This window comes from Artemia franciscana, chromosome 15, assembly GCF_032884065.1.
Source record: "Artemia franciscana chromosome 15, ASM3288406v1, whole genome shotgun sequence".
NCBI classification, from domain to species: Eukaryota; Metazoa; Arthropoda; class Branchiopoda; order Anostraca; family Artemiidae; genus Artemia; species Artemia franciscana.
In genome coordinates this window covers 2076433-2091527 of record NC_088877.1, presented here as the reverse complement: position 1 = coordinate 2091527, position 15095 = coordinate 2076433, and the positions used below count along the sequence as shown (strand labels likewise).

Below are 15095 nucleotides of genomic sequence, written 5' to 3'. Positions count from 1 at the left end.
ATTGTATTTTGTTTTCTTCTGCAATACTTTAATTACTTATAAGGTAATTACAACAGAAAACTACTACAAAGTATAGAACTTACTACTATTACTACTAATAACTCACCGCAGCACCAAGCCTCTTTACACCCTCCCAGGAAATTCGTATTTCCTTTAAATCTTTATTTATGACATCCTCCAACTCCTGACGAGGACGACCTGTTTACCATTTAGCCCTAGAAGGTTGACCGAAAAGGACAATCTTCGGCAATCTCTCATCCTTCATCCGCAGAACGTGGCCTAGCCATCTCAACCTTTCTTTCATTATAGCCCTAGAAAGCGGGTTTGAATTACATTTTTCGTACAGCCTACTGTTTGAAATACGGTCAGTCAGCCGGGTACCCAGAACAATCCGTAGGCAATTTCTCTGGAAAACATCCAGTAAATTTTCACTCGCTTTTCGGAAGACCCATGCTTCCGAGGCATATTTGACCACTGTCATCACTGTAGCTTCCAAAATTCTAATCTTGGTTCGCAGACTTATCTTCCTACTTTCTATAAGGTGTGGCTTTTGAGGTGTTTCAAGCACGCCAAACTAGCTATTTAGGTCTACTTCTCTATTACTAGCATTGTTTGTAATAAGTATTCTTCTTAATTTATACTCTCTTATATGTTTTCTATAAGGTGTGGCTTATAAGGTGTTTCAAGCAGAACAAACTGGCTATTTTGGTTTACTTCTGTATTACTAGCATTGTTTGTAATAAGTATTCTTCTTAATTTAAATTCTACAGGTTTTTTTACCGTCTAAATAAATAGATTTATTCCCGTTAGAAAATGAATTTGTTTTTTAAATATCTAGGCCTACCTCCACAACTTTTAATGCTTGAGGCTCAAGCCTCTTCGCCATTCTGTTTTTGCAAGATTTTGGCGAAAATCCCCAAAACTTCAGAGATAGAGGAAGCCACAGGGCCTAGTGGGCCTATTGGTAAATCCTGGCCTGGTTTCACTGCAATTTTCATTTTATTTTTAATATTGTAATAAGTACAAAAGGAAATATCTGTAATATAATGTGTTTTAGTAAAGCGACAAATTAGCATTAGGCTTTATGCTTTCACTGTTAGGGAAGCGAACAGTGCCCAAACTCTTATTTGTAGTGAAGAATATAGGTGCCTTGAACAGTTTTGGAAAGAGCTAATAAAATTAAACTGAATTCCCCAAATATTTGGAATAAAATATCTATAATAAGTTTGGATGGGGGATGGAGGGAGCTCCATGAGTCAGTTTCTATGATTTTTGTGATAAAATATCGTTGATAAGTTTTTTGGTAGGGGGCGTCAGGCCATTCAGGAAGGGGCAGGGGTCAGCTCCCATGAATTATCACTGATAATTCACTGATGTTTTTCCTTAGGGGAGGATTATCGGGCCATCGAGGGCCAGGGGTGAGTTCCCCTAATTTGGGGAGCAAAATGTCGCTAATAAGTTGTTTTTGTGGGATCCGGCCGTGGAGCGCCAGGAGTCGGCTCCCTTAAGTTTTAGAATAAAATATTGTTGATACTTTATTGAGTGGGGGTGTGGGTCACCCACACATCTTATTTGACCTTTGAACTATTTTATAAACCCTCACATAAAAACTTTATAGTTTGTGTTATGTGATCGTTGGACTATTTCAAAGAAAGTGACTATCTCAAATTCATCGGATGCATTTATAGAAAATAATACATTTGAGGGAGGGCGGGTAGATGCCCTCCAATCACTTTTGACTCTTAAAAAGATAACTAGAACTTAGTTTCAGTTAGATTTATTTAGTAATTCTACTGATGATGATTCCTGTTCATGTGCTCAAAATATCTAAAATTGTGTACCTGTTTTTTCACTGTCTAAATAAATGGATTTATCCCCATTTGAAAATTTGTTTGTTTGTCATAGAACAGCAGTGTGGTCTACAAAGAAAATACCTAATTTAAGGTGTTACGTTGAAAATATGTCGTATATATGGGGAAATGAGAGCAACTGAGTGAACAACTATAAACTCCACGTTTCGCTTGCAATTAGAAGACGCAGAAGGCTTTACCACCTTCATTGGAAAATTTGTTTTACTTTTGGGTAAGATTGAAGAAGGAAATTTAAATCAAGACTTTGGATGAACTTTTTCTGTGAACTCTCTCTGAAAATAATCCAGTGAATAATGCAGAGGTTCATTATTTGTAAATGACCCAAAAAAATATTTGTTTTTTGTGTGTAAATATGCTAGTTGCAGTTATATTATTTTAGTTATCCTACTGATGGCGATTGCTGTATATGTGAACAAATTTCTGGACTTTTGTACCTGTTTTTTTTTTTTTTTTTTTTTTTTACCGTCTAAATAAATAGATTTATTCCCGTTAGAAAATGAATTTGTTTTTTAAATACCTAGGCCTACCTCGACAACTTTTAATGCTTGAGCAATTGCTAGCCCCGTATGAAGGCTAATCGTGAGATAAAAACAATAGAATTAAAAAAAAAATTGTGAAAGAATTGGATTTGCTGTTCAAAACTTTTCTGAAAAATATAATCTTCTTACCATAAAAACTGCTGCCCCTCCCCTCTACCCCTCTTAATGAGACAATATTAAGCCATAGATTATATTCAAATTCAGGAAATACTGAATTAAAACGAGAGCGACCCCAAAACATGATTCATAAGAAATTATATATTATAGCTGACAGTAAAATTTGCTATTTATTTCCAGATTATTTTCTTGTAATGTCTTATATTGTTTTTTAGACTTTCTTTTACAAACGGTTGGTCTTTATTTCTTACTCTGCTACCTGATATCTGTGTTTGAAGATTGAACGAACAGCTCGTGATAATGAACTGTAAGTAACTCGACCCAACAGGAAGCAAAACTATAAAAAGCTACAAACAAAAATGAGCTGTTTTCATTTTTTATATTCTTTTTTTACCAGGTGATGTATCTCTTCTTGCATGATGTATGTATCTCTCCTCTTCTGCAAGGAGAGATGTATCAAAATATCACACAAATAGCCAAATTCTCTCAAAACTGCTTATTTGTCAGTTGAAGGAATACTACAAGGGCTGGTAGCTATCAACACACACAAACAGTTAAATGGGAAAGCTGGAACATGGAAAATTAGTAGCCTAAAACAGCCAAACTACAATGTAGCAGCAATTCTCTTTTCATTTTGGGGATAAGATTAGGGCAAAACTAATATCAAAGCTTCATAGTGCATGTGACTGCCAGATTGCCAATCAATCTTGTTCTCATAGAAAATCAATAGGTGCTTTTTATGGTTGTAGTGCAGTAATCAATGAGTATCAAGCATGCAGTTGGTTATGCATTATTGCTATAATGCCAATAGCATTGAAGAACATCCATAAAGTAACAGCAGTAAGCTGTATACAGTATACGGGAGACTTTGAATGCTATACTCCACTAGCAGTATTAGAGCAAATATGATTTAGTACTTTTGATTAAATGGTATATATAAAATTATGGAGTACGATATTTATGGCTTGAATATTGCTTGCTGCTGAATTAGATTACATTTCTAATTGTGATTCAGAAAACTATTGATATTTCCAATTGCAAACTACACTAAGTTACATGTGTTACTTTTCTGCAAATTTTATGGCCTAACAATACTTTTTTTCTCAAGTTAAAGCTGTTATAATGCAAGTTATGCTGCTAAATTCTTGTTCTTGGTGACTTCAATGCACCCAATACTGGCTTGTCACTTCAAGCTACGTCAGGGATGGACCAGAGTTAGGCGTTTAAACTTATGCAAACCTTACAGGAGAGTTCTAGCTGATGTGGAAGGATGCGGTGAATTCCTTGTTCTTTACACAGTTGACACAGCCAGAGCATTCGATTCATGTATATTTGCCCAGATTTTGTCAGAAGCTATAAAAAGAGGGGTTGATCCTTCAGTTATTAAATGTCTCTGTTATATGTATAGTCATCTTAAAGCTAAAATAAAAGGGATTTGGATCTTTTCTATGTATTTTAAGGTGTGAGACAGGGTAGCTTAACTTCCCTTCTCTTTTTAACAACTCAGTTTCTGATGCTCAAAATTCTGTTCATTGCATGTGTATTTATGGTGGAATCAATGTTTCTTTATTTACCTATGCTGATGATATTTTGAATCTAAGTCGCACCTTTTTGGGAAGTAAGAGAGCTTTTTCAAAACTCCAGCATCAATATCAGCAAATTAGTCTGGATTTTAATGTTGATAAAACTGTAGCACATGGTTTGAATCTTAAGGGTAATTCTAACAAACGACTTGAACTTTCTGAAACATCTATTCTGCTTTCTGATAATCGTGTTTATCTTGGTATGCCCATTGGAAGAAGTATTAAAGAAACCATTAAGCTTGCAATTCAAAACCTTGCTAAAAACACTCAAATTGCATATGCTTTGCTTGCATCTAATATCAAAAATTTTAGTCGATTTCACATTTCCAAACTTTACAACAGTCTAACTGGCCTCATCTTCTTGCTTTGTCCCCCATTTCGATTTTTTTTTCTGCTTCAAACAAAAAATATTAACCAAATTTATTTTAAATTCGCCAAGTATCTGGTGCACCTGCCTCCATGGACCTGTAATTCTTCTCTAGTAAAAAAAATTTAAATCGATTCCGCCTGCAAACATTACTGATAAATGAGTGGGAGATTTCAAATCCTCTGCTAAATCTCAACCACCAGTGGTCTTCCCTCTTTGTAAAGTATGTAGTTATGTTTGTTTTTGTTGATTGTAATATGTCTTTTTGTTGTTGTTTAATTTCTCTTTTTATTTTTTGTCTTACTCTGTCACTAGGGCTACAAAACCTCTTTTGTTTTGTTAACAGGTCAGAAATAAATTGGTTGATTGAGTTTTCTGTACCAGCATGTTGTTGATCCCACAAGACTCAGAAGTGATTCCACTCCCCATATACTTGACTTTCTGACCACAAAATCTCCAGATGACATACTAGACCTTAGGATGCTACCACCTCTAGGTAAAAGTGGCCATGTAGTAATGTTTCTATCAATAAATGTAAGTGCAGCAGTGAACTCTGGTTCTAAATTTTGTTATGATTACATTTATGGTCATCACAATGAAATTCAAGACTTTATCCATTCCATTTTTATTGTTGAGGAGCTTCAGTCTAGTAATGCAGACGTGGATGTTGCTTTTGAGCTTGTGTTGTGCATGAAGAAGCCTTGAAATAGCACTACTCCATCTCTACACGTTAACCAGGAATCACTCCAATTGTCAATCATTACTAATATTTGTGGGTGTCCAAAGAAGTTTAGGAAGTATGTTAATAGAAACAAGGCTAATTCCTCAACTGATTTGTGAATATTTGATGACCCAGCTACTAGTGAATTAAAAAGTAATGATCGAAAGAAGACTGATGTGTTTAATCAAGTGTTTTCATCAGTTTTTAAAAATCCAAATGATATTCAAGCATATAGTCCACCCACCTTTACCGAATTTGTTTCAGCACAAAAAGTGCCCATTGATGATTCTGATATTTCTTCAGAGCAAATTTTAAAAATTCTCCATGACCTTTTTGTTAATAAAGCTACAGATATAGATGGTATTTCTAATGCTTTTCTTTCGAAGACAGTGAGGTGTTTAGCTGAACCTCTTCCTTTTTTGTTTGACCACTGTGTATTGAGTGTTAAATACCCCTTAGCATGGAAAAAAGTGGTCATAAAACCATTCCATAAAGGAGGATCAAAGTCCCAATTTCCAACTATTGTCCAATTTCAAACACCTCAATATTCCTTAGAGTTCTTGAAAAGATTATTGTATATCGGGTGTAGGGTTACTTCAAGTGAAATAAAGTAAGGCATCTGTCACAACATGGCTTCAAAAAAAACAGTTCATGCAATATGTAGTTGCTAGAAGCTAGAAAGATTTCCAAAATAAGGCTGATTTTGGTTTGCACTTTGATTGCTTGTAAATTGACTTCAGTATAGCATTTGACAAAGTTTCAGTTAGTTTGTTGCTTGAGAAATGTGAAAAGTATGAGCTAGGTAGTAGAATTTTAGCATGGATTACAGATTACTTATCAGGCTGTTTCTAGCAAGTTATAGTTGGTACTGCACTTTTACTGAGAGCACAATTTTGAGTGGTGTGCCAAAAGGCAGTTGTTTGGCCCAATGTTATTTTGTTTGTTTGTCAATGATTTTTCTGAGTAATTCATCACTCCACTGTCATGCTGTTTGCAGACACAGTAAAACTGTATATTAAGCGTCAAGTCTCCAATAGACATAACCCTTATTCAAGAGGATCTGAATGCCCCAAATGATTGGTGAAAATCAAACTCCATATTCATAAACCATCAAAATATTTTCTACTTCGTTACTTTTTGAGAAGCTTGATTTATCATTATTTTCTTGGCAATACACCTGCTTCATATGCAGGTTCAGTAAGGGATTTGGGTATTCACTTTGATAACCAGTTTAAGTTTCACAAGCATGTGTCAGTAATTTCACAAAATGCTAATTATAGTCTGCTTCAAATTAAGAGAAGTTCCAGGAAATTTAACCTTTTATGCCACAATGCAAGACCAGAGTACACCCGGTGGTAGAATATTGTTCCTCTGTGTGGTGCCCAACATGGAAACGTGACTTGCAGCATATTAAAAAGGTTCAACATCATGCATCAAAGTTTTTCATGCACTCTGACCATAATAGTCAGATATCATCTCTGACCATAAAAAAGTGCAATCCATAAACCAAATGAATATTGATGAAGAACTTAGAGGATTAAATCCAGTGATACCTGTCACAAGTGACACAAATCCGGAAATTTTCATTGACCGCAATCCACCCTTGATACAGCCTAATTATAATGGTAACCTTGATTACCACATTACAGATGCCCAAAAACGTGTGGACATTAACAAGGTGAATAGCCTGCATAATAAGACTGTCTCTTCTGATAATAAACTAAAATGTGCCAATATAATCTTGGCAGGTTTTTGCCAATTAGGAGACAATTGTGTATTTGAACACATTTTTTCTTCAACCAAGCTCTAGCCAAAAAGTGTTTTCGAAAATAGAGAAGGCAAATTACACTAAAAAAATGAGCTCAGTGATTTTCAACCAAGTGCATCAACAAAGTTCCAGCAAAAAAGTTCCATCAAAAAGAATATGATATGCAAACATTTTAATCATAATCGTTGTAAATTTAGTAAGCAGTGCAAATTTTTACATATATGTCGTAATTTTATTTCAGGTAGTTGTGATTCTGTTAAGTGCAGTTTTGACCATGTGAAGCTTTGTCCAGTTTTAGCTTGTAATAACAAATATTGTAGTTTTGCCGATGGACCAAAAGTAGATGATGTTAATTCTCCTCCCTGGGGCCCTGTCCAAAGATAAAAATTGTAAGAGCCACTCATCTCCCTTCCGCCGTCCTTTTTTAATGCACCGCACTCAAGCAAAAATTTCTCATCAAAGTTCATCAAGCACAGCTCAAAAATTGACAAACCCTTCCCGATCCTGACTCTCCTCCCTTATCATTTGTTACCTCCTCCCCCTCCCCGCAAAGAGAAGTCCTATTTCCTCTCCCTCACAGTATGCTGCCCTATACCCTCCCTACTCTGCCGCAAACCAGCAATTTCTTGACGGACATGAATCACTATTCCCAACCAGCCCCCCTTTCCCAGCAGCTTACGAAACCCCACCCACAGCCCATTCGTTTTATCCCTTGTGCCTACCCTGTCAACGTGACTCAGGTCTGAGACTTTTTGCACTCAATAAGTGTCTTGTAATGAATCCTAATTGTTCTCCTCGTGCTTCATCCATATCATTGCCCATCCCCCACCCCCCAAATCCCCAAGACAAATCCTTCTCTTACTCTAATAATTCATCTATCGATGTTGACTGTAGTTACCACTTTAGCCTACTCCTATCTCCACTAGCTACAGCTAAACATTCCTTTTCTATTACTGAAACTATCTTTAGACCTCTAATTGACCCAGGACTCTACAATTTTGGCTCTTGGATCACTAGCAAAGATTGGTCCCCTGTGTACCAAACAAATGATCTCGACTTCAAGGCTTTGTCCCTCCAAAATTTACTGAGGAGTAATTATGAAGCCCATTTTCCAGTGAAAAAAAAATTAAAATATGCTCTACTGTTAAACCTTACATTATTGCAACTTTTAAAAAACTAATAAGGAAAAAAAATCAATCTGTTCAAACAAGGACATATCACACAGGCTAATCATATAAGAAAGTTACTGAAGAGAAAATTGAGAAAGGCAGCTTCTGAGTATTACAATAGTAAGGTTAAGGATTTGTATTCTAACAAGCCCAAATAATGGTACAGGAAAATTAAAGAGATCTGCGGAAAAAAACCCTGATGAAGTTAATTTTCATCTCCCTGAGCCCCATTACAAGATAGCCAACGATTTGAACCTGCATCTTGCGTCCATAGTACAAAGTCTCTCCCCTTTCACTGGCTCAGGTCAAACTATTCCTCCCTCCACCTCTTTCCCCAAAATTTCCCCTCTGATGTTATAAATAAAATCTGAAAGCTCAAAAAATCAAGTACTTGCCCATTAGACATCCCAATTGACTTGATTAAAGCCTTTTCAGACACAATTGCTGGACCTTTATCTGATATTTTTAACCAAATTACAAAATCTGGTAAATTCCCAAGTTGCTGGAAACTAAGTTTTATAACACCCATCCCAAAGAAATCTTCCAGTCTGACTATAACCAACATGCGTCCTATTACTCTCACTTCAGTTTTTTCTAAGCTTTGCGAAGAATTCCTTTGTGACTGGCTTAAAATTAAAATTATACCACGCATTGACATCCGACAGTTTGGTAATTTAAGAAGAACCTCCACCACCCATTACCTGGTACACTTGGTTCACACAATCCTAAGTGAACTAGAGAAACCAAATGTTTGGCTAAACCTGGTTTTAGTCGATTTCCAAAAAGTGTTTGACTTAGTTGACCACACTATCCTAATTCGTTTACTACATGATAACTTTGAAATTGGCCCACTTTTAGTAAATATTGTTACATCATTCCTTTCAGACAGATCACAAGTTGTAAAATACAAAAATACCTTCTCTAACTCCCTCCCTAGGTACTGTGGAATACCTCAAGGAACCTTATTGGGACCACTATTATTTCTTGTCATGATTAACGAAATTGGCAAGGAATTCCCCCAAAGATGGAAATATGTGGATGACTTGTTGATCCTTGAAGTATGTCATCAGAATATTAAAAGTGACCCTGTTGAAATCCTAACCCAATGTTCGGATGAATCGAAGAATCTAAATACGACAGTAAATCGCACTAAATCACAGATAATGACTATCAACTTCTTGAAATCTACACCTGCTTTTTGTGACCCGATCTCAAGCGAAATGCTAGTGAAACATGTTAAGCTTCTTGGTGTCACAATTTCTAATGATCTTAAGTGGGACACACATGTTTCCAACATTGTTAAACAAGCAAATGTTTCACTATCCATTTTTAAGCTGCTAAACAGATTTAATTGTCCTAAGATACAGTCCCTCTGTGTTTACTTATCCTTTATCAGGCCGTTATTGGAATATGCATGTCCAGTCTGGCATTCGCAACTTTCAAATGAACTAAGTGACAAAATTGAGTTGGTCCAAAAGCATTTGCTCAGGATCATTTACAAAGAAGGCAAAATTCCATACTCCTTCCTCCTTAAAGCTGCACGCATTACCACCTTAAAAGAAAGGAGGAAAAAAATTTGCCTGCTTTTCGCTAAATCAGTCATTTCCAATCCCCATACTGAGGACTTACTCCCTCATTTTCACAATCCCATTAGACTCCAACTCCCCCGGTCAGCCTTCTTAGCAATCCCAGCTTACTCTCCAATCAATGCTGTTACAAAAAAGGTTTCATAAAAATTGTATACCCTTTATTCTGGAACACCTTAATAATAATTCGTGATTATGTACTTGCCAAATTCCCCTTTTCCTCTATTGCCGTTTTTATTTTTTTTATTTACTGCAATGTTTTTGTAATTTAATTGTTAAGTTTACTGATTTGCCCTTTATCTTTGATGATTTTGCTTTTTTTTAATTTCTTTTAATTTTAAGTGTTTGACTTCATGTACTGTTTTGATTTTTTTTTTTTTTTTTTCTTAGCTTTTACTGACATATAAAGCAAATTCGGCTCTATAGAGCTTGTGATAGTCTTTTGAAAATAAATATTATCTTATCTTATCTTTTTGCCTTATTTGAATCATTTGACATATCACCATTGACTACAATATTTGGGACTTCCTTCCCTGCAGTTTTGACAGGGCTGGATTTGTCTGATCAATATGTTCCATATTCTGAAGGGTGTTGGTAATGTGGACTGAGCTGATTTCTTCAAGCTTAGTCATTACTCAGCCACTTGACAAAACTGGTACAAACTGCATCAGCTGCAAGTGCATTAGAAAATAGGTCAATGTAGCTTTACTAATCAAGCAATGAAACTTTGGAATAGTTTACCTGATATGGTACTTTCTGTACAAATGGTGCAAACACTTAAGAATGCTTTTGTTGAAACTGATTTCTATGAAAAACAGTCTCTGTAATATAGTTAATTGTATAATTGTTTTTATTGAAGAATATTTTTACTTGTGTTTGGCAATATTGCTGTTGAGCTGTCATTTCTTGTATTTGTATGGCAACAAGTCTATGGCTTTCTCCTGTTTTGAACAAAACAAAAAAAGTGTTGGCAGCTTTTGGAATTCTGCTGTTAACAGCTTTGCAACTTTTTACAGACCTGGCCAAGGACCAATAGCTTCTCCAGTTTTGTTCAATAACTGTGTTATTACTGCTCAGGACAAGTTAAACTATTCATTTATATTTAAAGGAGTTGACATCTTCCAGGTTATATATGTAGCCAATTGACATAATTTTTCTTGTACTTTCCAAGGATGTCCTCCAACTTTTGAGTCTCCAAGAATAATGTACCACATTGGATTGTATTTTTACACTAATAAGACCTTTACACTTATATTCAAACGAGTTGATCCATTACTAGTTATGTTTGCAGACAATTTACTGAAGTTTTCTTTTACTTTAAAGATACTCAGTAACTTTTGGAGGTTTCCAAGCAAATCATGACTGTATTGGCTTGAATTTTCACACTAATAAGACAGTTGTTCAACCATTTATATATGACAGAAACAGATGTTTAATAAGTATATCTGGCACTGAAGTGACTTTTGCTGGCAGTCATGCTTACTTACTTTTTTGCATACGTATGCTTATTAGAACAAATCTCAAAGAAACTGTAAGCCTAGCACTGAAGAATTAAGGTCATATGATCCAGGTTTAAATGTTTAGCACTTGTTAGTTATGTTAGCATATTATTTACTTAACTTTCTTATACTTTTCAAGGATGCTCTCCAACTTCCGAGAGTCTCCAAGAAAAGTATAAGCATGTTTGCTTAGTTTTATATACTGTTAAGACAGTTGATCTGTATTTGCGTCCCTGGCCTCAAACATTTTTAATTGAGTAGAACACAATAATCTCATTTAAAAAAATAACCAAACAGTTCCTTAGCTACTTGCACTTGCTCCTGTCTGGTTTCTTTTTAATTGTGCTAAGAGGAAGCAAGTTTGCTATGTTTATTTTAATTTGAAAAGTATTTGATGGAATTCCCGACATGGAAAAGTGACTTCATTTTATGTAGAGTGTATGGATTGGTAAACCCAGCTGGAATTATCAAGAAGCATATTACTGATTTTTCTTCTGAATGCCAACAATCTTCCCATGTTTATTAAGTCATGTTTGTTGTTGTTGAAGTGTATTATTACTGTTATTTTTGCTATGTCTTTTTTTAGCCTGCTCATTTCTTTTTTATATGATGTGTTATAGATAAAATGAATGCATGAACAGCCACCTAATTAGGTAATTTGCCAGTGCATGTAAACTTCTATTGATAGATGACTAATTCAAGGTTTCATGCATATGAAGTGTATTATTTCTGTTGTTTTGCTATTTCTGTTTTTAGCCTGCTCATTTCTTTTTTATGTGATATGTTGTAGATAAAATGAATGAATGAATAGCCAACTAGTTAGTTAATTTGCCAGTACATGTAAATTTCTATTGATAGCTGACTAATTCAAGGTTTTATGTACATGACGTGAATCATTTCCATTCTTTTTGCTATGTCTTTTTTTAGCCTGCTCATTTCTTTTTTATATGATGTTTTATAGATAAAATGAATGAATGAACAGTCAACTAATTAGTTAATTTACCAGTGCATGTAAATTTATATTGATAGCTGACTAATCCAAGGTTTCATGGATACACAACCAGGACTTTAATATCCAACTAGTAAAAAACTGGCTATTAGGCTAATAATTATAAAGAAAAAACAAAAGCCATTGCTACCTTCAGGGCAGATTTGATGAATGATTTTTGCAACATAAAGTTGAAGTTTTTTTACAATCAAGGCCTATTCTTGCATCAAGTCATGGCTTAATGGCAGAAAAGTGTCTGGTTAAAAAAAACAATAAGAAGTGAAGCTGACACTTTATTTATTAATTTAATATTTATTGATTTAGGCCCCTGGGTGAGGTTGTCCAAGTTTATTTTACCTGCCCCCAGGTAGAAGGTCCTCCCCCCTTGGTCTGCACCCCCTATTTAGGAATGGAAAAATACACAAACATAACCAGTAATTAAGCCTATTTATATTATTATCATCCATAAAAATGTTCAACAGATATTTTGATATGAGATATCTGTTGATATGTCTGCAGTATGTCCAAACTATCTTGTTCTGGAAACATAGGACAAAAAACAGGATTACAATTTGACAGAAATTTCTGTTGATGGCTGACTAATTCAAGGTTTTATGTATACACAACCATGATTTTAATACCCAACTAGTAAGAAACTGGCTATTAGGCTAATAATTGGAAAGAAAAAAATACAAGCCATTGCTACCTTCAGGGCAGATTTGATTAATGATTTTTGCATTATAAAGTTGAAGTTTTTTTTCACCTGGTTCAAAAAACAACAAAAAGCAAAGCTGGCACTAAAAAGGCTCATGAAAATTATGCTGATTAGCTGTAATTAACAAGTTAAAAAGCAATTTACATAGAAGTTGACCATGTTTTCATCATCATAATGAACCTTTTAGCATAAACCTACCTTAATAAGTGGTCTTCATAAAATATATGATGCATGGTATCAATGTAATTCAATCAAGAAGGAGAAAAATAAAAGGAAAATAATCTATACTACAAAAACAACTGAGCTGTTTCCTATTTAAGGGTAAATATGTAAACAATTCTATTACTGAAGTAGAAACAAGGTGAACATACTACTTGATGCTAGCCTTTACAGAAATAGTAATTGTTTCTTAACTAATACCCCCCCCCCCTTTGGATGGTCTTACAAACAGTCTTAGGATATAGGTTTATACAAACCTTAGAAAGATCTCAAACAACAAAAGTCATATTTTATAATGTAAGCTACAACATGTTTCCATTAACCATATATTTATTTATATTGTACTTCTATGGTTATTTTGGTAAAATTCTAATTAATTGACTTCTTGCTATCTCAGAAAGGGTTTAGGTCAGGAAAATGAAACTTTCAGGGATGAATCTAGAGACTAAAGTATGTCCTGGGAAGGTATTTTAAATCAACTACCTCAACTCCTTCTCCCTTTAGAGGGCCCTGACCCTTTAAAATATGTGTGTTATAAAAGTGAAACCTTACAAAATAGATCTTCTGCTTAATTGAAGTACAACAAAATTGTTTTCAGCTTCATAGCTTTGCTCAATTCCATTTCATAAGGTTTTAAAGATATACAAATACATTTCCTAAATTTTGAAAAAAAAACATTGATATGGCTCAAAATTCTACTCAAATAACAGGAATTGCATTTTCAGAACTAAAGGCAGAGAAAAAGCAACTAGTAACTGAAAATTAAGATAACATGTTGTTTTGTCCAAATTTCAATAGGTATAGACCTGTCATGTAGGCAAATTTTAGGGCCCTCTAGAGGGAGAAGGAGTGGAGGTGGGTACTTTAAAATACCTAACTGGGACATACTTTAGCCTGTAGACCCATCCCTGAAAGTTTCTTTTTCCTAACCTAAACCCTTTCTGAGATAGCAAGAGGTCAATTAACTAGAATTTTACCATTATTTTGATCTATACAGTCTTTTTAAATAATGTTTAATATCAAAAAGACCTGAATTTTTTTACAATCAGACAGGTTCAGTGGCATAGATGGGTCAATGGAGCTGCTCACAAAGAAAACAAAGCACTGACAAATACAAAACAACAATTAGGACTGTATTGAAGGCCATTGTAGGGGATGGGAGGGGAGGTGCATTTGCAAATAAAATGATTGTAATTTTAAGAAAAAGAATGAAAATGGCATCAAACATAGTCTTCAACTTGACTCTATGTCAGGCATTGAATCATGTATGTATTTAGCTATTTAATTGTTATTAGAATATTTTTATAATTCAGAGTTTTAGTCAGGAACAAATAATCTTGTTCTATAGTGTTTTCCTGTTTTTGTATGTAGTCTACCATAGCTGTATATATGGCCATTGTATGGTATTAGACTGGTCTTTTGTTAAGTTATTGTAGCCTACTTCAGAGCAGCCTACAATGAAGGGTTTTAAATTAGATTTATAAGGGAAATGGTCATCACATTTGTAAAGAGCATAAAAAAGGCACAAAATACTATATTAACCTTGTCTCTGTGTATGTAATGGAACTATCTCACAGCTTATAAAAGTTGCTTACTACTCAAGACAGGATTTAGGCCTACTTTCAAATAAAGAGGACAAAACTAACAACTCAAGTTTAAAAACTATTTAGCTGCAAATTCTGGTAACTGCTCACGTTGGACTTTTTTAAATAATGCGGACTTACCTCCTCAAAGTCAAAATTCTATTGAGAAAACATGGTCAGAATTCGGTAAATGAATCACAGTTCATACAATTGACTTACTAATAAAGTGGACATACTACTCGATGCCTTTTTATGCTCTCTACGTATACAATAATGGCTTCCATCGCAAGTTCAAATTTAAGCACTTTTTGACCCAAACTAACCTAATAATAACCTAACTATAAATAATTTTGGCACTGAGAAAATGTAG

General features: G+C 34.6%; 1 protein-coding gene across 1 annotated transcript in view; it reads right to left on the bottom strand.

Moving 5' to 3' along the window:
- Positions 1-14856, bottom strand: part of LOC136036698 (uncharacterized) — a 20149-nt gene extending 5293 nt beyond the window's left edge. The window contains exons 1-2 of the mRNA XM_065719015.1: positions 14789-14856; positions 3772-3880 (exon numbers count right to left, since the gene is read on the bottom strand). Coding sequence (XP_065575087.1) covers positions 3772-3853 — 82 coding nt within the window. The 5' untranslated portion in view covers positions 3854-3880; positions 14789-14856. The remainder of the gene's footprint in view (positions 1-3771; positions 3881-14788) is intronic.
- Positions 14857-15095: the final 239 nt, after the last annotated feature.